The sequence below is a fragment of the Mastigoproctus giganteus genome, chromosome 2 (assembly GCF_048544385.1).
Source record: "Mastigoproctus giganteus isolate SK-2022 chromosome 2, ASM4854438v1, whole genome shotgun sequence".
Taxonomy (NCBI): Eukaryota; Metazoa; Arthropoda; class Arachnida; order Uropygi; family Thelyphonidae; genus Mastigoproctus; species Mastigoproctus giganteus.
The window spans coordinates 254,866,125-254,889,299 of NC_143576.1; the positions used below are offsets into that span (position 1 = coordinate 254,866,125).

Genomic DNA, 23,175 nt, shown 5'->3' on the forward strand with positions numbered 1-23,175 from the left:
TAAAGTGTAGTACTAGACGACAAACTGAAACACAAACCAGATCCGACAACAAGGAAGTTGAACAAGCACCTTCCAGATCCCCGATGTCTCCCCACACCATCATGATTCTGGTGAAACTCAGGAAGAGTAAGCAATGCAAATAAAATGACTGATGATAACAGCAATATCAATCTGTGTCCTGAAAACACACTGGATGCAACAAGATTGCAGTTAGAAGAAGTAATAAGTCTCAAGCCAGCAGAATAACTTCTGCTACTAGGTTAAAAATCACAGTGCTGGACCACTCTTGAAAAGAAATTAATGCAAATACACTTCTGGCTAAATCAGACTTAGTATCAAAGGGGAGAGAAAATATTCTAATGTTCTCTACACAGGCACTGAGGAAGAAACTTGCCAAGACAAATCCAGAACAAAAATTGATAAAGATTGGGCACACATCAGAGAAGTGTGCCCAAAAGGACAGCACATGTGGGTACTGTGCTGTTACTGGCCATTCCTTTGAAAGGTGCAAAAACCAAGTTGGGCAAACCAAATGTGCCAACTACAAGGCAGCATGCCTTTGACCACTCAGTCAGGGATTCCAGGTGCCCTGTCAACCAAAAAACAGTGCCCAACAAAAACTTAAGATAAACTATGGATAGGTTCAGCAAAAACTCAAATAGGAGACAGCACTAAAATTCCTACAGATAAATGCAAAAAGGGTGCACACCACTACAGATCAAACCAAGATCAAAATGTTAGTCAACCCTAACGTCAAGTCAGTGAAGATATGCAGAAGAGGAGCAAACTGATATTCTAATCATCCAGGAATGGTCAAGGGATTATCCCAGTCCTTCATATTAGTGGCAATAGCAGTTCGAAACCCTGCACTGTTACTAAGGTCAATTCCCCGTGTACCACTTATGCCACATGTGCTCACATCATCAAGCATTTTGGTGCCTTCCACGTGATAACTTACTGCTGGCCTGAAGAAAACATCACTCCATACATCAACAGCTAGCTACAACCCACTTATCCACTTTACTATGAAGCCAGAGGATTCTGGTAGCAATGGACTCCAACTGCCACTCCAGACTCTGGCATAGCCAGACTGGGGACTGTGCTGAAATTTACAATGGCCAGGCTATGAAGAATTTTCTTGTCACATCCTCTTTTGAGGTATTAAACCAGCCTAACAACTTAATGTTTAGCTCAACGCTCTGGGAATGCAACATCAATGTAACTACAGAAACTACTTCTATAGTACAAAAGTACTGACTGGTGTGCACGTGAATCACATCACACCACCATGCAATAACTTTCAAACTCGCAAGGCAACCGAAGGCGTCCCCCCCCCTTTTTATGACATTACTAGGTTTAACATCAAAAAAGCCAGTTAACAAATTTTCAAAGAAGCACTGGATACCTAGTTAAACAACAAAACACCAAATGCATACAGCAATCTCACTCCACAGAAAATGCTCTGCAAAAAATTACTAAATTAATTCACTCTTATGCCACATGTGCTCACATCATCATCAAGCATTTTGGTGCTTTCCATGTGATAACTTACTGCTGGCCTGAAGAAAACATCACTCCATACATCAACAACTAGCTACAACCCACTTATCCACTATACTATGAAGCCAGAGGAAGTCTCTTCTCCAATGGAACCTTTATCTCATGGCTACTCCCAACCTCATGTTGTTTGGCATTACAAGAATACCAAATGGGATGACCTGCGAGACTTCTTTTCTTCTTTTCCTTGGTCGGATTACTGTTTCAAAACTTCTGATGTCAACGTTTACTCAGATCGTGTCAGTGAAATTATTCTTGCAGGAATGGAATCCTTTATCTCACACTCCACTTTAAAATCTCGTCCTTTATCTAAACCTGGTTTTCCAATAAATGTGCTAAGGCTGTTCAAGAGAAGAATGTTGCATATTATAATTGGCTTGTTTCTAATTCTTCAGTTTCATTTTCTGCCTACACTAAGGCTCGCAACAATTGTAAAGCAGTTATTAATCAGTCCAAACTAGAGTTTGAACAGGCTAAGAGTAGAAAACTTGCATCTTGCCCTAATGGTAGCTGAGCATTCTAGTCTCTTGCCAAAGCTATTGGCCGCAACTTTTGCCCATCTCTGTCCAAACCAGATGGTTCTGTTGTCACTTCAGCCAAGGATAAAGCTGACCTGCTAGCATCCCATTTTTCTTCCAGTTCATGTATTCATTATCTTGGCAAAACACCTCCCACCATTCCCAACACACTCCATTCAATGCCTCCTGTGGTCTTCAGTCAAAAGGATATCAGAAGAATTTTGATGAATCTTGATGCTAAGAAAGCTCCAGGTCCTGATGGTATTTCTCCACTTGTTCTCAAAACCTGTGCTCCTGAACTTACTCCTATTCTTTGCCGCCTTTTTTCACTTTCTTATTCCAAAGGTGTTTTTCCTTCTGCTTGGAAATTTGCTCATATCCAGCCAGTTCCTATAAAGGGTGACAAATCCCTCCCATCCAATTATCGTCCCATTGCAATTACTTCCTCTTTCTAAAGTAATGGAGAAATCAATTAACCGCTAACTCTTAAACTACCTAGAAACCTTCCGTCTGATCAACGATCGCCAGTATGGTTTCCGTCAGTGTCGATCCACTGGTGATATTCTGGCTTATGTTACCCATTTATGGACTAATTCAATGGAAAGGTTCGGTGAAACACAAGTAGTTGCTCTTGACATCTCAAAGGCTTTTGATCGTGTTTGGCATAAAGGTCTTCTAAACAAGCTTCCATCTTATGGTTTGCCAACTGTTTGTAGTAATTGGTTATCCAGTTTTCTCTCTGATCGCTCACTGAGGGTGATGGTAGATGGCTCACTCTCTTCTAACTTCTCCACTTATGCCGGTGTCCCCCAAGGTTCAGTTCTTTCCCCCACTCTTTTCCTCTTGTATATTAATGACCTTCTTCCTTTGACTAGAAATCCTATCCATAGTTTTGCCGATGATAACACATTGCATTCCACTTTCCATTTTGAGAAACCTTGTCCTGCTCAATCAGCTTCAACTTCTCGAAAATCTGCTACCAATTCCTTAAATGCCTATCTTCAGGTAATTCTCCAGTGGGGCAAAGACAACTTAGTTGATTTCAACCCTTCTAAAACTCAGTCTTGTCTTATAACTCGCAAAAAGGATTCTTCTGCACCTATGCTTATCTTTAGTGACACTCCGATTTCTAGGCAAAATGATATATCTCTTTTGGGGATTACCCTGACTTCAAATCTCTCTTGGCACAAGCACATTACAAATATTGCTTCCTCTGCATCTAAAAAACTTGGTTTTCTCTTTCGCTCTCAGCATTACTTTTCTTCCAAACAGCTGCTCACTCTGTATAAATCGCAAATCCACCCTGCCATGGAATATTGTTCCCACATCCGGGGTGGTGCCCCCAAAACCTCTCTCAGGCTTCTTGATTCCATTCAGAAGAGGGCAGTTAGGTTAATTAATGATTCATCTCTAACAGAGTCTCTCCACTCGCTTTCTCATAGACGCACTGTTTCTGCTGCATGCCTCTTCTACAGATACTTCCATGGGCACTGTTCTTCTGAATTGGCTTCTATAATTCCCGCTCTCTCTTTCAAAACAGTCCAAACACGTGCTGCCACCAGCCAACATCCATTTACTGTCCAACTTCAAACCCACAGAACCAACTTTTCATCTTCCTCATTTATTCATTCAACTGCTGTTTTCTGGAACCACCTTCCTTCATACATATTTCCTTAAAATTATAATCTACAGAAGTTCAAGTCCAATGTCAACAAATATCTTCTTTCGTCTACTCAACCTCCAACCCAAGCATGGTACTAAGTACTATAGGTTCTAATACCTCTCTTGTTTGGGATTCACATAAAAAAAAAGAAAAAAAACTCAGCCTACTACACCTCAATACAAAAGGAAAAACCCAGACCAAATGCTGCCCTGTGGTGGTGGTGTCCAGAGTTGCATTTCCTCCAGTGAAGGGTCCAGAGAGTAAGGAAAAACTTCCAGTTGGCACATGCCACTTGGCCAAAGACTGAGGTCAATGCCCTGAAAGAGACATACAGATCTCTCAGGAATGAGTACACCTTAATTAGATCCAGAAAAATGGATACTTGGCAAGAACTAGTTGTTTGGACAATTGGTAATGCTGACCCTTGGGGAGTTGCGTGCTGAATTGTCACAAACAACCTCCCAGGGAGCAAAGTGATAAATGCAACTATTACTACAGATGGTGTCCAAATGCTTTTTTTTAATAATAGGAGGATACAATAAATAACATTTTAAATGCCTATTCCCTACTGAACAGTAATCTGAGCCATCAACAGTTATAAATCTGCAGAGAAAATAAGAATTACAGTAGTGAAGGAAAATAGAATCTGCTTCTTCCAGATGGGGATATACACTGCACTTGATCCCATTAAGAATAATAAATGCCAGTAGTTGAAATACTTCAATTTTTCAACTACTGGCTTGCTTGAGGTATCTTTCCCACTCCCATACTTTTTGCTTGGTGGGGCCCTACCACCCTAATTCTGTGTCTGCATCTTAAGTTTCTTCTGCTCTATCCCCTTGTTCTTTTATTTCCTACATCCACTTCCTATCCTTTCCCCTTCTGTCCCAACTCATACTTACTCTCACCCCCATGATCCCTCTCAATTTTTTCCCCTTCATTTTCCTTCCATTTCCTCCTGCTCGTTAATTTTTTCCCCTATCTGGACAACCTCCCTGGCAAGTTCAGGTGGCATGCAGGGTTCACCCCCCCATCACACCAGAGTACTCACACATCTACGTATCTATTTCCCCTGGCCTGAGGTAGTGATGGGCAACAGGGATGCCTTGGTTTCCAAGTGCCCCACAGCTAAGAGGCCAGATGAACACAACACAACACAACCCAACCCAACCCAACACTGCACAAATCCTACACTTACACAAGTTGGCCTTCACAGTGAACTGTATGTGTATGCATCACAAAGATACTATGCAGAGTTGGAGGAAGTGGTGGGGAAAGATTCTCGGTGCCAACAGATAATTAACAGTATTTCACTATCAGGAAACATTTCTGAACAACATGCTTGCACAATCGGCACAACTCAGAAGAACATTATGTTGTATGACAGATGCATATAAACTTTCGGCACATACGACATCGCTTAAAAATGCAACATCCATATTCTGTATATGCATTGCACTCATCGTTATGCTTATTCATTAGCAAGTATCTGATTATATTGTGTTTTCTGCAGCTTTATATTATTTCAGCATCACAGCTTGGGTGGTTAATCTGTCTTGGTTCATTCTACCAAATTAGTGACAAACTGTGTGGGAAGTCATGTTTCTTTGTTACAATTCCACACTTTAATAATAACTTAAAAAATTAATTTTATTTTAAAATTTCTGAATTGAATTTAACACAACATTGTCTTACAGCCTTAACTTCATTTCACTAAAGTGACACACGGTGAGTCAAGATTTTCGAACATGACTGTAATAATCTGCAACTAACATTCAAGCAGGTCTATTTTAATGTAAGACCAGATAACCAAATTTAACTCCCAGTTGAATGAATCTTTCTAATGTCTGATTTTTACAATTTTTGTTAGTATCTAAATATTTGGGAATTACTGCAAAAATTCCCTGAATTTAACATTTTTTAAATTAAAAATGTTAATTACAGGCTGTACTGTAATAATGGACTTTTACTGTAATTTACATCACGATACTGAACCTCATTTATAATAATCATAGTAAATTGCATCAATAAACAGACATTTCTTCAAAGTAAATTAACATTTTTTTGAGGAGAGCAAAGGAAGAAAGGTTATTTTAACCTGATAAAATACTTACCATAATATAAGGATCTTCCACAAGTGGATAGAAAAAGTCTGTTGTTTGGACCAGTGAGAGACCTCCATGTCTTAGGGGAGTAACACTACAATCCATACCAATACCTACAAATATCACAAGAGTTATTTCACTGTTCACAACATTTCTTCCCTTCACTTCCTTGTCGCATAATGAAGAGAACAAGAAGTCAGTATTTCAAAATACGATGTCAGTTTTTACTTCATATCATATGAAAAATGAAACTATATAATATGCATGGAATAAAAGGGTTAATTTGCCTACAGTTTAATCAATATCATGGGTAAATATGTATATACAAAAGTAAAAATTATCAGTGACATTACATGGTCAAGGATACAATGTGTTCACTGAAATTTTACAATTAAATTGATACTGCCCCAGTACATACACACAACACAAATTGGCTATACTGAAATAACACTAAAATCTGGTTAATCAGGTCTACTAAACCTGCAAGCTGGCACACAGCTAAAATTCATGCTACCAGGGTGACGCAAAAGTTCTTTCCCATAAATGTAAGGTTTCTTTGTTGATAACATTGCTAATGTTGATTTTTATACATGCTTGATATTATTATAAAACATGTTTCCAACTTATAATCTAATGCATTATTTGTTATTTTGCTTTCATTTAGGTTTAACAATAGTGAAGAGATTGTGTGACAACAAAATTGCAATTAAAGTACTTCTACATATTTTCCAGAAAAAGGGCTCTAGTGCAAGGTGGCTGCTGAACAAATTTGTGAAGTTGAAGGCAGAGGTGTGGTCAACGTTATCAAACTGGTTTAAACAGTCCAGTAATGGAGACACAAGCCTCATTGATAAACCTTGCTCAGGATGACCACCTGTTATGGACAACAAGGCTATATATGCCATGCTGGAGGAGCAGCTGCATTCCAGTACCAGTAAATTGTCAGCTGCACTTGTCTCTTTCAAAGATACAATCAATTGCACAAGCTTGGCTTTGTCAGTAAATGACCTCAACAAAATCCACACAAATTGACTGAAGCACTGGCCCAGTGATAACTTGATACCTGCAAACAACTGCTGGAATCCCCTTGACAACCAGTTCTGGAAATGGATTGTAACCTATGATGAGAATTTGATGTTTCTGCATAATCCTGACAAGAAGGCAATGGGTAGCCTGCAATAAAGGCCTCAACCAGTGGTTTGACAAGATTGCTTCGCACACAAGATGTGTGTTAGGTGAAACTTAGAGGGTGTTCTGCACTTCAAACTTGTTCCAGACAGTCATTTTTGTGGATGTTGAACTGTACTCTCAACAAATGGAACTGCATACATGAATACACACTCCTCCAACATTTAGCCTGGATCAGTCGAGCTCACTGAGAACAATTGATTCTGGCTCTGTGAGAAATCAGATGACAGAGCATACATCCCAGACACTATATTATCCAACTACAGTTCCAGTCGATGGCTGCATTCCTACGTGGACAGTGGTTTGAGACATTTGATGAAGAAGCCTGTACATCTTTTGCCTCCAAATCCAAGGATTGTTACCACAGTCAAATTCAAATACTTGCAGACAGATGGATCAAAGTCACTGAAAATTGCCTGTATTTTGCAGATTAATTTCTCCTACTAATATTTTTATTTATGATCAAATAAACGAAATGTATTAAAATAGCGTAGCTTGATTTTCAGCACTCACTCCTGAAATGTGATGTGATTATAGAAGACACATGGTTAACGTGAATAAGAACCTTATTTGTAAATAATCATAGCTATAAACGAGATTGCAATTTGGAATTTCATTAAGGATTTAAAATAATTAATTAAAACCATTAAAATATGCGTGAGAAGGAGGGAATGCACATTCCATTTCAAGGTTGCCAATTAAAATCATTAAGATGGGAACAGTTCTTGAATGGATTAATATTAATAGACAAGCTAATAGTTGCGCACAGTCAACTTTTGATTTCGTCCACATTTAGCACTGTGTGAAGAGAAAATGAAGAGGTTGATTGGGATTTGTGTTTAGTACATTAAATGACATATGCTGCCGAAACCATTCAATAACTAATTCATTTTGGAGAATTTTGTGATTAATAGACTAATTTAATTATTGTGATAGTTGAATCTTTTAGTGGATTATGATTGTAGGAATGGAGATGTTGTGTTAACTCTGTATTAGAGATTTTAGAAGTACCAAATTTTGCCATAGTGCTCCCAATGTAACAGGCCTTACAGTCCGATTGGCTTCGAATTAAATTATGATATCATTGTAATCCTGCGTGGTGCATTTGTGTGTTGTTCTATATGAATTAAATTTGGAGCCTAATTTATTGTATGATGAAAAAATTATGGTTATGTTTGTAAAAATCTGTCGGAGTTGTTTCGCGTAGTCTGTAGCGAGGACAATTTGGGTTCCTTGTTCTTTATCATGATGATTGTTGCGATGATGTGGGTTATTAATTCTGCTTTAAACTCTGGAAATGGTCGCTTTTATTAACTGTAATGGATATTTTCTAGCTATGAATTTTTCCTAAGGTTAAAGTACTTTTTTTTTTCTTTTTTTTTTATGAGAACCCCAAACACGAGAGGTATTATAACTTATAGTACTTAGTACCGTGCTTGGGTTGGAGATTGAGAAGACGAAAGAAGATATACTTCAACCTTTTTTCCCTCTAACATCAAATTATATATGAGGTATGGGGACAACATACTTTTAATAGGTAATAAGGATTTCATCGATACACTACTCAATACATTTAACACAATACATGAAAGACTTAAATTCACCCTTGAAAAGGAAACAGATAATACATTTTTTAAACCTTACTATTCATAAAGTTGGTACAAGGTACCAAGATTTATAGGAAGAAAACACATACAGGTAAATTTTTACATTTTTATTCACATCATCCTTTATACATTAAAGAAGCAGTTCTTTTTAACAAAATTCACAATGCCATTAAATATAGGTATACACAAGATGATTTATCTATAAAACTAAAATACCTTAGGAAAAATTCATAGCTAGAAAATATCCATTACAGTTAATAAAAGAGACCATTTCCAGAGTTGAAAACAGAATTAATAACCCACATCATCGCAACAATTATCACGATAAACAACAAGGAACCCAAGTTGTCCTCCCTTATCACAGACAATGCACGAAACAACTCTGACGGATTTTTACAAACACAAACATAATTTTTTCATCGTACAATAAATTAGGCTCCAAATTTAATTCAAATAGAACAACACACAAATACACCAATATCATATATTTAATTCTATGCCAATCGAACCATAAAGCCTGTTACATTGGGAGCACTACGACAAAATTTGGTACTTCTAAAATCTCTAATACACGTGCATATTACCATTTTAATAGTTTTAAATCTAACCTATCTAATACAGAGTTAACACAATATGTCCGTTCCTACAATCATAACCCAATAATAGATTCTGCTATCACAATAATTAAATTAAATTATCACAATTAAATTTAATTACATCACAAAATTCTCCAAAATGAAGCACTAGTTATTGAATGGTTTCGGCAACATACATCATTTAACGTACTAAACAAAACTCCCAATCAACCGTTTCCCCTATTTGGAATTTAACACACACAACGTTTCCACGTGCTCTGAATTGCATTTCGGAAATTGACTTTTCTTCTTATTAAACCATTTGCGTTTTCTCTTCACACAATGCTAACTGAGGACATAAATCGAAAGTTGCTCATGAAAAACTATTAGCTTGTTTATTAATCCAGTCAGAACTACTCCAATCTTAATGATTTAGCATTAGCATTAGCATTAGTAGAGGCATTTGATGCAAGAAAGCAAGCTTATGCAGCATCATGCCAAAAAAAAAAAAAAAAAAAGTAACATAAATAAATAAAAATAACCACTTCCACTTCACCCCTCTGTTCGTTCGAAATACCTGTCCAGCTGAGCCTTAAACTTATTTAGGCTATCAACTTCCACGACAAGGGATGGAAGTCTGTTCCACCCACCAACCACCCGCTGGCTAAAGGCAAATTTCCGCACATCTATCCTACATCTGTCTTTCCTCAATTTGAATTTATGCCCTCTCAGGTGATTTTTCTGAGCTAGAGGAAGAATCCCATCAGCATTGAGCATGCTCAAACCATTCAAGGCTTTGTACACCTCTATCAGATCACCCCGCTGGTGCCTAGTTTCCAGACACTGTAATTTGCAAAACTTAAGCCTTTCTTCGTAAGAGAACCCCTTTGTCCCATTCACCAATCTAGTTGCCCTTCTCTGTACTCGTTCCAGCAGCTCTACATCCTTCCTGAAATGAGGCCTCCAGGCCTGTATACAGTACTCTAGGTGTGGCCTGACCATTGCCTTATACAAGGGAATAATCACCTCCTTATCCCTGCTAGAAAAATTCCTATATATCATTGACAATACACCATGAGCTACTCTTGCAGCTCGTCTGCACTGCTCAGAGAACTTCATATCTGCCTGCACCACCACCCCCAGGTCCCTTTCATTCTCTACCACTGTCAGTGTAGTACCACAGAGTTGATACGTTGCTCTGGGGTTGCTGTTTCCCATATGTAGTACTTTACATTTGTCAATGTTAAACTTCATTTGCCACCTCGAAGCCCATCTGCTCAACCTTTCCAAATCCTGTTGCAGCAGCATAGTGTCAGTAGTGTCCTTGACAACCCTGCCAACCTTCGTATCGTCTGCAAACTTGGACATTAAGCCTGATATACCATCATCAATATCATTTATAAATACAGAAAACAATAAAGGCCCCAATACTGAACCCTGAGGGACTCCACTAATAACATTAGTCCACGATGAGCAGTGTCCATTGATTACCACTCTCTGTCTTCTCCCCCTCAACCACCCCTTTATCCATAGCAGCAACTTGCCTCCAATGCCACACTGCTCCAATTTGTGCAGCAGTCTTCCATGTGCAACAGTATCAAAAGCCTTTCTAAGATCCAAGTATATAATATCAAAGTTATTCCCTGCATCCAGTTCTTTTGTGACTGCATCATAGTATCCAATCAAATTGGTCAGGCAAGACTTCCCCTTAACAAAACCATGCTGTGTCCTAGCTATAACTGAAGTCTTGTCTAGATGATCCTGCAGTGCTTCTTTCACCAGTGCCTCCATTAATTTTCCGGGAACAGAAGTTAAACTCACAGGTCTATAATTACTTGTGTCAGCCTTTGATCCCCCTTTGTGAATTGGGGTCACATTTGCACATCTCCAGTCAATGGGTACCTCCCCTGAGTCCAAGGAAGCTCTCATAATTATGGCTAAGGGTTTGCTTACCTCCTTTGCTGCCTCCTTTAATATAACTGGATAGATCCCATCCACCCCAGGTGCCTTTCTTGTGTTTATCTTCAACAATTTCTCCTCCACTTTGCTGTCAGTTATTACAAGATTCTCTAGCTTACTGCTAGAGTTGAATACACCTCTGGCATTCCCCTCGCTGAATAACTCCTCATGTGTGAATGTCGATGCAAAATATTCATTTAGTTTGTTAGCTACCCGAGCAGGGTCATCAACAGTTGACCCATCGATCTCAAGTGGACCAATCTGATTCATCCCCTTCCTTCTAGAGTTTACATAAGTAAAGAACTCTTTGCTGTTTTTCTTCGCATCCCTTGCCAAGGATCTCTCGTAATCTGCCTTCGCCTGCCTAACCTCCTTTGTAACTTGGTTACAGATCAACTTGTATCTATCATAGGCGTCCGTGTCACGTGTTAATTTGTATGTATCCCATGCATTTTTCTTCTCTGCCATATGCCTCATTAGTTCATCTGACAACCATTTAGGCCTAAACCTTGAACAATATTTCTTAGTTGGTATGTAAAGCCTAGTAGCTTCCACGATACGTTCTTTGAATGCTTCCCATTTTGAATTTGCTGTTGGCAGTATCATCAGTTGATCCCACTGTATAGAATTTAAATACTGTCTCAGTCCATTGTAGTCGCCTTTACGAAAGCAATACCCCTTCCCTTTACCCCTAATGGTAGTTACCTCTTTGAGTAACTCCCACTTCAGCACACTGTGATCACTGCCACCAAGTGGTTCATTTATCTGCAGATTCTTAATGCATGAAGAATCACTACTGATAATCAAATCAAGAGTATTACTCCCTCTAGTTGCCTCCCGAACATGCTGATGTAGAAAACAATCATCCAATAAATCCACAAAAGCCTTGCTACTGTGTGAGTGACCAGCCCCCAAATTCCAGTCAATATCTGGGAAATTAAAATCCCCCATTATAAGACTCTCTGATTTACTGGCCCACTCTATTTCTCCGAACAGTTTCTTATTATACTCATCAGAGTCATTAGGCCTATAGCACACTCCTACTCTCAATTTTGATCTCCCAATGCTTATGTCACACCAAACTGACTCGACACTGCACTGTCCAGCGATGTCGACTGGCTTCACTTCCTTGGATTTTATGTGTTTTTTAACTAATAGCATAACCCCTCCTCCCTTCTTATCCTGTCTATCCTTTCTGTAGACATTGTACTCCCCAAATTCCAGTTCTGCATTTCTTATATCTGTGTGACACCACGTCTCTGAAATCCCCACAATATCTGCCTTTGATGTTTTGAGCAATACCTCAAATTCATCAAATTTATTTACTAAATTTGATGACTAAATTTGACTAAATTTTAGTTGACAACCATGAAATGGAATGTACATTCCCTCCTTGTGCATATTTTAATGGTTTTAATTAATTATTTTAAATCCTTAATGACATTCCAAATTGCAATCACATTTATAGCTATGATTATGTACAAATAAGGTTCTTATTCACATTAACCATGTGTCTTCTATAATCACATCACATCCAAGCAGATCATTCAAGAGGTGAGTGTTGAAAATTAAGCTACGCTATCTTAATACATTAATAATTATACCACAGCACATAAGGAAGTTCCTAAAACTTGCGATTAATTGATCAAATAAACATAATATTGTAGGAAAGAACTTTTGAGACCCACGTATTTGGCACATGTGAGTCCTCTATAATACAAGGAAATGAATAAAGGCAATAAATGATTTAGAATTGGGCACTTATCTTGACAGTATAGTGGACATAATGAAAAAATAAAATTTTAACTAATTCATTTTTTTTTATAAATTAATATAAAACCAGGATTAAAAATCATCACAAAAGCTAGTAACTAATTTCATACTTGTATAAGTACACATAGATATCGTGTGGAATATCTTTTAAGCATATGGCAAATATAGATCTAAAAGTTTTAAAATAAATTTTAACATTTATTTTATTCAATATAATTTAAATAATTACAAATAATTTGGGTGAGATTTGCTTCTGAAACTTTCCCCGCACTTAACTGAATTTTTGCACTTTAAGTGCAAAAAAAATACGTGAATCGGATTGCAAATAAAAGCCAGCAATAAAGCTATAATTGAAATCATTATCATATGCTGATGTAATTATAATGGTTTACTATTTTAGTATTAGTAGTGGCAAATGATGCAAGAAAGCAAGCTTATACCATTAAGAAAATATAGCACAAGCAGGATGACAAAAATGGATGAATATGAGAACACTGGGAGAAAAGAATGGGGGCAAGGTGTTTTTCATGTATGAGAATACAAAGAAAACAAATCAAATTGCACCCTTGTATAGTGGGTGGGGGAAAGTATTAGATAACCAAGCTAATGTTGCTTTTGAATTTAATAAGTAATCTACATCAGTCTTTACTGACAAAAGATCATTCATTCTGAGGAGTGAAGCTAGAACATATGAAATTAGTGATTTTGAAATTACAGGTGACCACTTATTAGAAACTTGAGCATAAAAGAAAAATATGGCTCTTGGAGTTGATGGCACATACCTAGTAATTTTTGAGGAAGGCAGCCAGAGAGTGCAATGAACCACTGAGGTTACTTATGAAGGCATCATTAAACTCAGGAGAGATTGCTTTTTATTGGAGAAGTGCAATGTATCTCCAATACACAAAGATGATTAGTTCAGTGAGTAACTACAGACCAGTTAGTCTGATTTTGGTGGGAGAGAAAATCTTGGAGGCAATGTTTAAAAGCACAATCTAGGAACATTTAGATAGAAATGGAATTCTGAAGGAGACACAACATGGTGGTTTTGGTAAGGGAAAATAATGTTCAATTAACCTGGTGAGCTATTTTGAAATAGTTATTCATGAGCTGGCTGTAGGGAACAATTTAAGCATAGTTTATTTGTATTTTAGCAAGGCACTTGAATCAGTCTTTCATGAGGATTATAAGCTGGGCTGCGGGGCAGAATGTTACGATTAATGGATATTCTTCAGATTGATGTAACGTCAGAAGTGGGATCCCCAAAGGATCCTTGGACTATTTTTTTATTTATTTATTTAAAAAAAAAATCATTGAAGAGAGAAGGAGGGGTGAAGTTAAAATTTACCGACAATGTAAAGATTGGGATTCATTAAAGATCAGTGCCAAGCAGCACTCCTTCAAGATCACTCGAAGAGGCTCTAACAACAGTCAGAAAAATGTTAGCTGTGTTTTTAAGGTAGCAAAATGCAAGAACTTACACTTGTGGAACTGCAACGGCAAAATTACTTATACACTTGGTGAGATTGAATTAAATACAGCAGAGGAAGAAGGGGATCTGCGACTTATAAGACAGATATCAAGTTCTCTGATGGTGTCCTACCAATGATTTCTCAAACAAATTATATTTTCTCTTATCTACTTTTTTTCTTTTTTTTTGTTGGTGCAGCAAAAGCCTATTGCTTCCTTCCACTGCATAGATGTGTAAAACTTTGCTTTCAGCCATAGGGTAATTGACTGTTGGAACAGACTACTGTTTGGTGTTGTGAACGTGGGTACCTTGAATAAATTTGAGGAAGAATTAAGAGGGAAGGGACAGAAAGATGAGGTGGGTAGTTTTCTTTTTTTTGGATGATTCTGTATAAGCTTGCTTCCTTCTAATAATATGCCAGTACTACTACTAATAATAATTTAAGCAATGGCCTCTCTGACTATTTATTGAAGATATCAGTTATGTCAGAATTATGATTGAAACCTGTTGAGTTGCAATGGAAACAATGCAATTACTTGGAGCTTTTTATTGAGTCATTTTTAATAAAGTGATCAGATTTTTAGTATTCCAATGCAGGACATCAATTTTACATTTTTTTTTTCACGTATATTTGTTTTATTTTACAGAAATATGTTTATATTATACATGTATTTCTGTGAAATAATAATAGTCAGTTCTGCTATAACACAGTACACATGTTCCTAAAAATCTCTGTTATGGTATTTCACGCATTAAAAACAACAGTGCTTATGGGAAAAAAAGAGATAAGGAGCAGAGCACTCAAAAAAAATTAATAATAATAAAAAATTCAGTCTGGTAAGTAAAACATAAAAAAAAATTAGAAACCCAATAAAATTGCTAACAGGTTTAAACATCTTAAATTTCTAATAAACAAATAAATATTACAGTAAATATAATTGACAAGATATGAAGTTTGATATTTCTGTACACTGACATTTTTTTTTATTGTAAAATTTAAAACAGTAAAAAGGGATAAGCAATCAATAACGGTGAAGATGGGATGCACAAGTTGCACAAATGAGATATGGAGTAACAAGTTTACGAAGCTTGAAAAATAAGAATGAAGAGAAGATTCTGAAAATTTATTTCATGTTTTTTTATGAGTGAAGATTTCATGGAAGGGGAAACACATTTCGCCATAACATAAAAACCCACAGAATTCCAGCTATCAGTATTATCGCAAATAGAATAAGATAAAGTTTACTACCTGTTTATAATTAACTGCACTAACTGAAAAGCCCAATAAACCAGGAACTGCAAACCGTTTTTTGGTAGTGACCTCTAGAAATGTGCTCCTCTGCTCACGAAATTTCTGTTCGAACAGAAAAATGTGAGCTCCTTAAAACATGAGTGGGCCTACAACATCATGTGCTGTCTTTGTGAATACAGCAAGTAACAACAGTGTGTCTCCAACCAATACAACTACAGTAAATGGGAAACACAGCTCTCACACATTTGACATATTTTAAGCTTCGTAAACTTGTATTGTATGTATTGCTGTGCAGGTCGCTACATTCAGCTTGGTGCCGGGTTTTGCATTCAATTGGTGTTGCTCACAGACGAAATCATGCATGAGCGAACACAAAAATCGAGTTATACTCTCATTGTTCCGTAATATCAATCACATCGGAGCAAATTTGTATTGCAAAAATGTGAGTTATAGCAGAACTGACTGGATATACTTCTTTTAACAATAAAAACAACAGAAATTAAATATATTTTTATGTGGAGTGAAATTTTCTTAATAATTCAAACTTAAATGAAGCAATATTACATACAAATATTGCTTCCTCTGCATCTAAAAATAAATTGGTTTTCTCTTTTTCACTTGCCATTACTTTCTTCCAAATTGGTGTTGACTCTGCAGAAATCGCAAATCCGACCTACCATGGAATATTGTTCCCATATCTATGGCAGTGCTCCCAAAACCTCTCTCAGGCTTCTAGATTCCATTCAAAAGAGGGCAATTAGGTTAATTAATGTCTCATCTCAAAAAAAAAACAAAAAAATTATGATATTAGAGTCACCCGTATATCTACCCATATATTTATTGTGTCTGAGACAGACTAACTCAGCCACGGAGTGAAAAAAGCCTGTTAAAATTCCTTGAGTTATCAATGGGATTCGAACACTGGCCTTTATCACCAGGTGCGGGGTGGGGTGGGGTAATGATACCACTGTGCTACCCTCGCAACAGTCTCATCTCTAACGAAGTGTCTCCGCTCTGTCTCAGACCTTTCTATAGATACCTCCATGGGCACTGATCTTCTAAATTGGCTTCTACAATTCCCACTCTCTCTTTCAAAGCAATCCGAACGCATGCCGCAACCAGTCAACATCCTTTTACTGTCCAGCTTCAAACTCGCAGAACCAACTTTTCTCCTTCCTCATTTATTCATTCAATTTCCAATTTCTGGAACAACCTTCCTTCTTATGTATTTCCTGAAAATTACAATCAATAGAAGTTCAAGTCTAATGTCAACCAGTATCTTCTTTAAACTTTTCAACCTTCAACCCATGCAAGGTATACTGTAGGTTCTAAAATAAAATAAATAAATCTGTCAACTACTGCGTGCCGGGCACTGAGAATGAAGGGTCTGTAGTCACGAATGGTCATTAGTGTAGTATCTCAAATAGAGAGCTTTATGGTAAATGAAAAAAAAAAAAAAAAAGTTTCTAGTATCCTGGCTTAACCTAAAACTGAGGAACTAACAAAAACATTGTCTATTTGAATCGTTCCAGTTGTTGTGAATGACAAAGGTGAGAGAAGCAACTCTGCCTTCTTCCTGGAGAAGCGATTAAAGTCTTAGGGGAGAAGCGACTGGCAGATGAGGGCCGTGCAAGACTCCGCGCAGGCACCTCCCCACCACCACCACCACATCAACACTGGCCCTCTGAGTACCTCCTTGATGGGACAACTCCAGCTTTGAAAATTATTAAAAAATACTTCTCGTTGCAAAATTTATAAATGACCTTTGTAGAATTATTAACTATTTAGCAACCTTTTTGTTGCCAAAAGGAGAGTTATTTAGTACAAATAAGTGCACTATCAAAGTGCAATAAAAAATTGCTTTTTTTCAATTTTAACACAAAAAGTTTGTTTGTTTATTTGTTATTTGGTTTTTAGAAGCATTAGCAACTAAGGCCATATTGCTCCGGGATATGCTGTGGTCATTCCTTGACCTTTCCGCATCCTCCGTATTTGGTGGTGACAGGCTCGAACCCCGGTCTAATCAAGAAGCGTGTACTACGCACTGCTGCTCCTTCCCACCTGGCTACGGAGGTGCCAACACAAAAAGTAAATTACAGATTTCAATCGGAATAGTTTTTCCTTGATAAACTATCAAATAACCCACAGCTAGTGTAATTTTTAACTCCATTAGCGACACAAATAGAGAAGAGGAGAGGGGGACAAAAATTACTCACATTTTCCTGTCTGGCACCACCATTTTTAATTTTAAACCTACTCGCTGAGCTCTTTTCCAATGGTGTATAATAAGCTATAGGTTGTCGACAACACTTTTGTCCCCTCTCACATTTACCCCCCCCCATTTCTCAGACAACTTTTTGTCAACAACGATCAATGTGGCGTTATGTTGGCCCACATGATGCACAAACCCATGCAAAATTTCAAGTCAATAGGCTGAGTAGTTCCAGGGAATACAATGCTGTGACAGATGGACGAACAGACAGACAACCGAATTACAGTCTAACTTCCCTATAACGAATTCGATAAATCCGGCAAAAAAATTCGTTACAGAGAATATCTTTTTTATTAGAAATTGTTATCTAATTAGAAAATGAAAAAGAATCTACATTTATTTTTAATGTATTTTATTTCAAAAACATACTTAGTTAAATTACGTTTACACAATTTTCGCCGGTAAATATCACAAATTAAAAAAATCTGTAATATTTGTTTGCACAGTACAATTAAAAAATTGTCTGATTCTCAAAGAAAGCCTCACATTTGTTCTGAGCATTAAAAACATTATCAGGAACATTTTCACAAAACTGTAGACCCATACAAACTGTTTTAAAAGCGCGAATCATTTTTTCGCGAGTCGGCTTTTCTACGGGTTTTTCTGATGCGTCTTCAGCGTCATCGTTAATTTCTTCGCGATCATGGACGCGTCTAACACTGTTCAGCAGTATTTGATCTTCATTTGGATGTTCTGCTGTAGTCAGATCTTGATCTACATAAACATAACTATCCATTGTTATTTCATTTTCGAAGTTTTTCAGTTGTGAAAGGGGCAGTTCATCTTGTTCGTCCAGTCATTGTTCGACATCTGTACTCAATGCAAATCACGCTTTCGAAAAACAATTTTGAATAGTGTATTCAGTGACATCTTTGTCCAAACTTTTGCCAGTTCAGAGATGCAATCTCTAAGGTTAATTGTAACCTCCAAGTTTCTATTTTCTGATAATGCATTGACAATCTTCATTATTATTCTCTTTCGATAATGAAATTTAAAATTTTTAATGCCTTGGTCCACTGGCTGGAGTTTTGACATTACATTTGGTGGTAAAAACAACAACTTCACATTTTTAAGTTTGGCAGGATGTGCTGGACAGTTGTCAGTTACCAACACGATTTTCCTTTTTTCTTTTGTTATATGCTTGTCTAGTTTTAACATCCATTCTACAAAAATATCACTTGTCATCCATGCTTTTTTATTAAAGGTGTAGTCAACTTCCAAAGATTTTGTGCCTCTAAAACATCTTGGGTTTTTTGATTTTCCGACAACTAAAAGTCTTAATTTTTCACTTCCTGTCATATTTGCTCTAACTAGCACAGTGATTCTTTCTTTGCTTTGTTTTCCGCCAAAACATTTATCCTTAAAAGCAAGTGTTCTATTCGGTAAACATTTAAAGAATAAACCCATTTCGTCAGCATTAGAAACATCCTTACGCTCATATTCTTCCAAAATCTTCTTTTAAGGTATTGTTCCTCCAACTGTTGCAATCTTCTTCGCACAGAATTGTGGAAAATAACATTTTCCACAATTCTGTGGCACTTCTTAAATTTATCTAACCACCCAGTGCTCACATTAAACTCTGTGTGTCCAAGGGACTGTGCAAATTTCAGAGCTTGTTGCTTAATTATTAGGCCCCGATATTGGGATATTCTTTCCACGTATCATTTGAACCTATTTTAGAACTGCTTTATCAACATCTTCGTATATACACAACTTAATTCGCTTCTTGTCTTCTTCAATTGCATTTAAAATTGATTCTCGATTTTTTTTAAAATCTTAGATAAACTGCTTGCAGATATGCCATATTTCTCTGCAACATCTTATTTCTTAAAACCCTGGTCAATAACATAACAATCTTTGCTTTATCATTAACTTAAACACTTTCTCTTTGACATTGTTTTCGCAATTGTAAAAATTACTGGACTGCAGCTCTTGCCGATACATACACCGGAAACTTCACTGCGCTGGCCGTATAGTGAATTGTTAGTACAGGTACCGCCTACTCAATGAAGTTCACTTGCCAATTCAACAGTATCACTCACTGTGAAGAAATATACGACTTTGTGAATTTATTTTATTCTGCTTTCATTCATATATACACGAAAGAAAATTTATGATTAACACATGCTGTATGTTACTTTTCAGGGAAAAAAAAAAAAAAAACAAGAGCATATAGCCTATGTGATTGATGACGAACGAAAAAAAAAAAATTCATATAAACCATCTACTGGGGGTCCAGTTAGACGAGAATGGACATATCATATAATAATTGACATGATGGTCACGTGGTACAGTTGAGGTGAGAAGCGAATGTCACTCGGTAGGCGTTACTAAAAACCGACTATGGTAGCATTCTATGTATTGCCGCTGCAGCATGCTAAAGGTTTACCGCAGCGAATTTTGCTTTCCCCTGAGCCAACATCAACTTACAAATCTACCCTATTTATTGTAAAGTTTACGACCACTTTTAAGAAAACCCATTTGGTTTAATAACTGTAACAAAAATGAAACAAAGATCCTCCTACGGGCGTCAATGGCCACAAGTGTTCACTAAAAGGATGATTATTTAATTCCAGATGCTAATGCAAAATTTCGGAGGGAAGGAGGCAGTATATTTGAGTGGCTGTTTAGCAGTAAATGCTTGAAAATCTTCAAAAATGCTTTTACTAATTTTTGTAAAAATTCTTATACAGAGACTAACACTTCGTTATATGGGGTTAATTTTACATGTAATTTCGTTTCAAGGTGCAATGTTTTACGAAAAAATTCGTAATACAGTAATACCCCGACTTACGCTACCCCGACTTACGCGAACTCGGAGTTACGCGGTTCTTGATTTTTTCGTTTGGCAACGCTGCCGCCCACTATCTTCAAGGTCGTTTTTCATATGTTATCGATATACGGTGCGACGGCGGAGAATGAGAGCGAAAGATGAACAAAATTCAACTTTGTTGCTTTTATGTTTTTTATATCAGTGAAAGGGAAACTCATTTCACCATAATAACGTAAAAACCAACACCATTCCAGCTATCGATATAATCGCAAATGAAATTAGATCGAGTTTACTACCAGTTTATAACAGATTTCACTAGCAGAAACGCAACTGGATTTTTATTGTTTTATGGTAGTAACCCCTAGAAATGAGAGGTGTTAATAGCGTATCTCTGCCTTTATGGTGTTGTTTATTCAGTTGCTACATGCGCGCAGCTTTGTTTATGCGTATCAAGCGTGCCTCCTCGTTTTGTAATTGTGCTTGATTCCCTAAAAATGAGTAAAATACTTAATTAAAAGGTGTGAAAAGGAAGCGTCCTGGTGAAGACACTGCAGATTCAGAGAGAAAAAGAAAAGCAATTATCGATAAACAGAGGCGGACTGGGTCAAAAATTCTTACCCGGGAAAATTTATAGTGGCCTCATACTATGGTTTATTGCCAAAGTCACACTGGCCCACCTTTCCCCAGTAAGGCTTATGGCCAGTCCGCCTCTGTCGATAGAGAAAAAATATGAAGTTGTGAAACGCTTTGAGCGAAATGAAAGACCATGTGATATTGCACGTGCTACAGGCCTAAATGAAGCAACGGCAAAAAGCACATGACAATTGCAAACTTGATAGGTTGAAAACTGAAAAGGGCTCAATTGTAAAGGGCTTAAAAATTTTAGAAAACATAGACTCCAACGAAGAACGCGTTATAGCTACAAAGCAAGGAATAAAAAAATTATTAGCTTGCTACGAAGAAATTCTGCGTGAAAAAAAGAACGCGCTGTGTCGTCAGACGAATTTGTTAGATTTTATGAAGCCATCGACATCGAAATAACTTTTTAACGTAAGTCATTTGTTTTTTTAATACATATTTTGTATTAATATGTATAAAGAACTGCAATTTTATTAATATTTTTCTTCTAAACTAGTGTTTTTGTTAGTTCTTGGTCCCAATTAAGCAAAATTTATATGTATTTATATGCAAAATTGTACCCCGACTTACGCGAATTCGACTTACGCGATTTTTGGTCGGACCCACCTATCGCGTAACTTCGGGGTATTACTGTATAGAGAAATTCGTTAAATAGAAGTTCGTAATAGAGAAGTTCCACTGTACATTATAAGGATCCTTCGTTAGATTTCGGACCCTAAAAAGTACCTGTACATAACAATGGTCCTTGAGAATCAAAAAATTTAGTATGGAAAACATAAACATTTATTTAACATGATATACTGTAAGATAGTAAACTAATTATAAGGAATTGTGGGAGATGTGGTTTCTTTGGCAGTTCTTTACTTTTTATTTAATTTGATTTTACTTTATTGATTATTATTAGTTATATTTTGTTGTTTACAATAATATGCCTATGTAAATCTAAGCAGACACCATTATATAATTTTTAGTGCAAACCCTCTGGAACACTTTTGAGAACCACTGGCTTAAGCATTTGTTGAGAATGCTATAATTGTAATAAATGAGTTAGAAAAATTAATTCTAGTCTAATATTAATTTATTTTTGGTCTTGATTTCATCTCAATATCACCATTTCAGTTTGAAATGCCTTAGTTTGATTAAAATTTTGGTGTGGGGGGTTAACAGGGGGGTGTAATGGAGATGCCCACCTGTTTGAAAGGAGGAACAAGGGAACTCCCCAGGAGAGGAGCCCATTCTGTTCCAGGGGTGGGAGTTAATAGTTGGCAGTGGGGTGATCCCCCCTGGGAAGGGAAAGAACCACCACCCCAGGTGGTAGGATTAAAAGACCATAAAGAAAGGAAGCACCTGTAGGGTGCTCTGTCCCACACTCAGCAAGGGTGAAGCCCTAATGTATAGTGTCAGCAAACACCAGGCAGGTTAAAAGGAGCTATGGCATGGATGACCCACATGTCCATCAGTCTGTCCAGTGAGGGGTAGGGGGGGGACACAATTTATTACATTCATTAAACTTTCATTCAGATTCAATTTTTTCTTACATTTTTTATTTAAAATATATTTTTTTAAATTAATTTTTTCCCCATGCATCCATTTCCTTTCACACACGAGGAGGGTATGCAATGGAGGTGTAGTGTGACATTAAGACTAAAGTAAAGATAAATTGAAATTATATAGACAAATACTTAATCTAATTAATGACATATAATCTTGTTAGTATAAATATAAAATAAAGACAAACATAAAAGTATAAAGTGTGTCCTTTCACACTGTCCAGAATTGTTTACACATTTAATGTCATTCCCATTCACCATAAACCAATCTCT

The 23,175-nt window shown here is 36.9% G+C and overlaps 1 protein-coding gene across 1 annotated transcript in view; it reads right to left on the reverse strand.

The window, feature by feature from the left end:
• Sps1 (inactive selenide, water dikinase) overlaps positions 1 to 23,175 on the reverse strand; it is a 90,773-nt gene that overhangs the window by 53,062 nt on the left and 14,536 nt on the right. Inside the window, exon 2 of the mRNA XM_090389852.1 lies at positions 5,853 to 5,956. Within this exon, the coding sequence (XP_090245978.1) occupies positions 5,853 to 5,956 (104 nt within the window). The remainder of the gene's footprint in view (positions 1 to 5,852; positions 5,957 to 23,175) is intronic.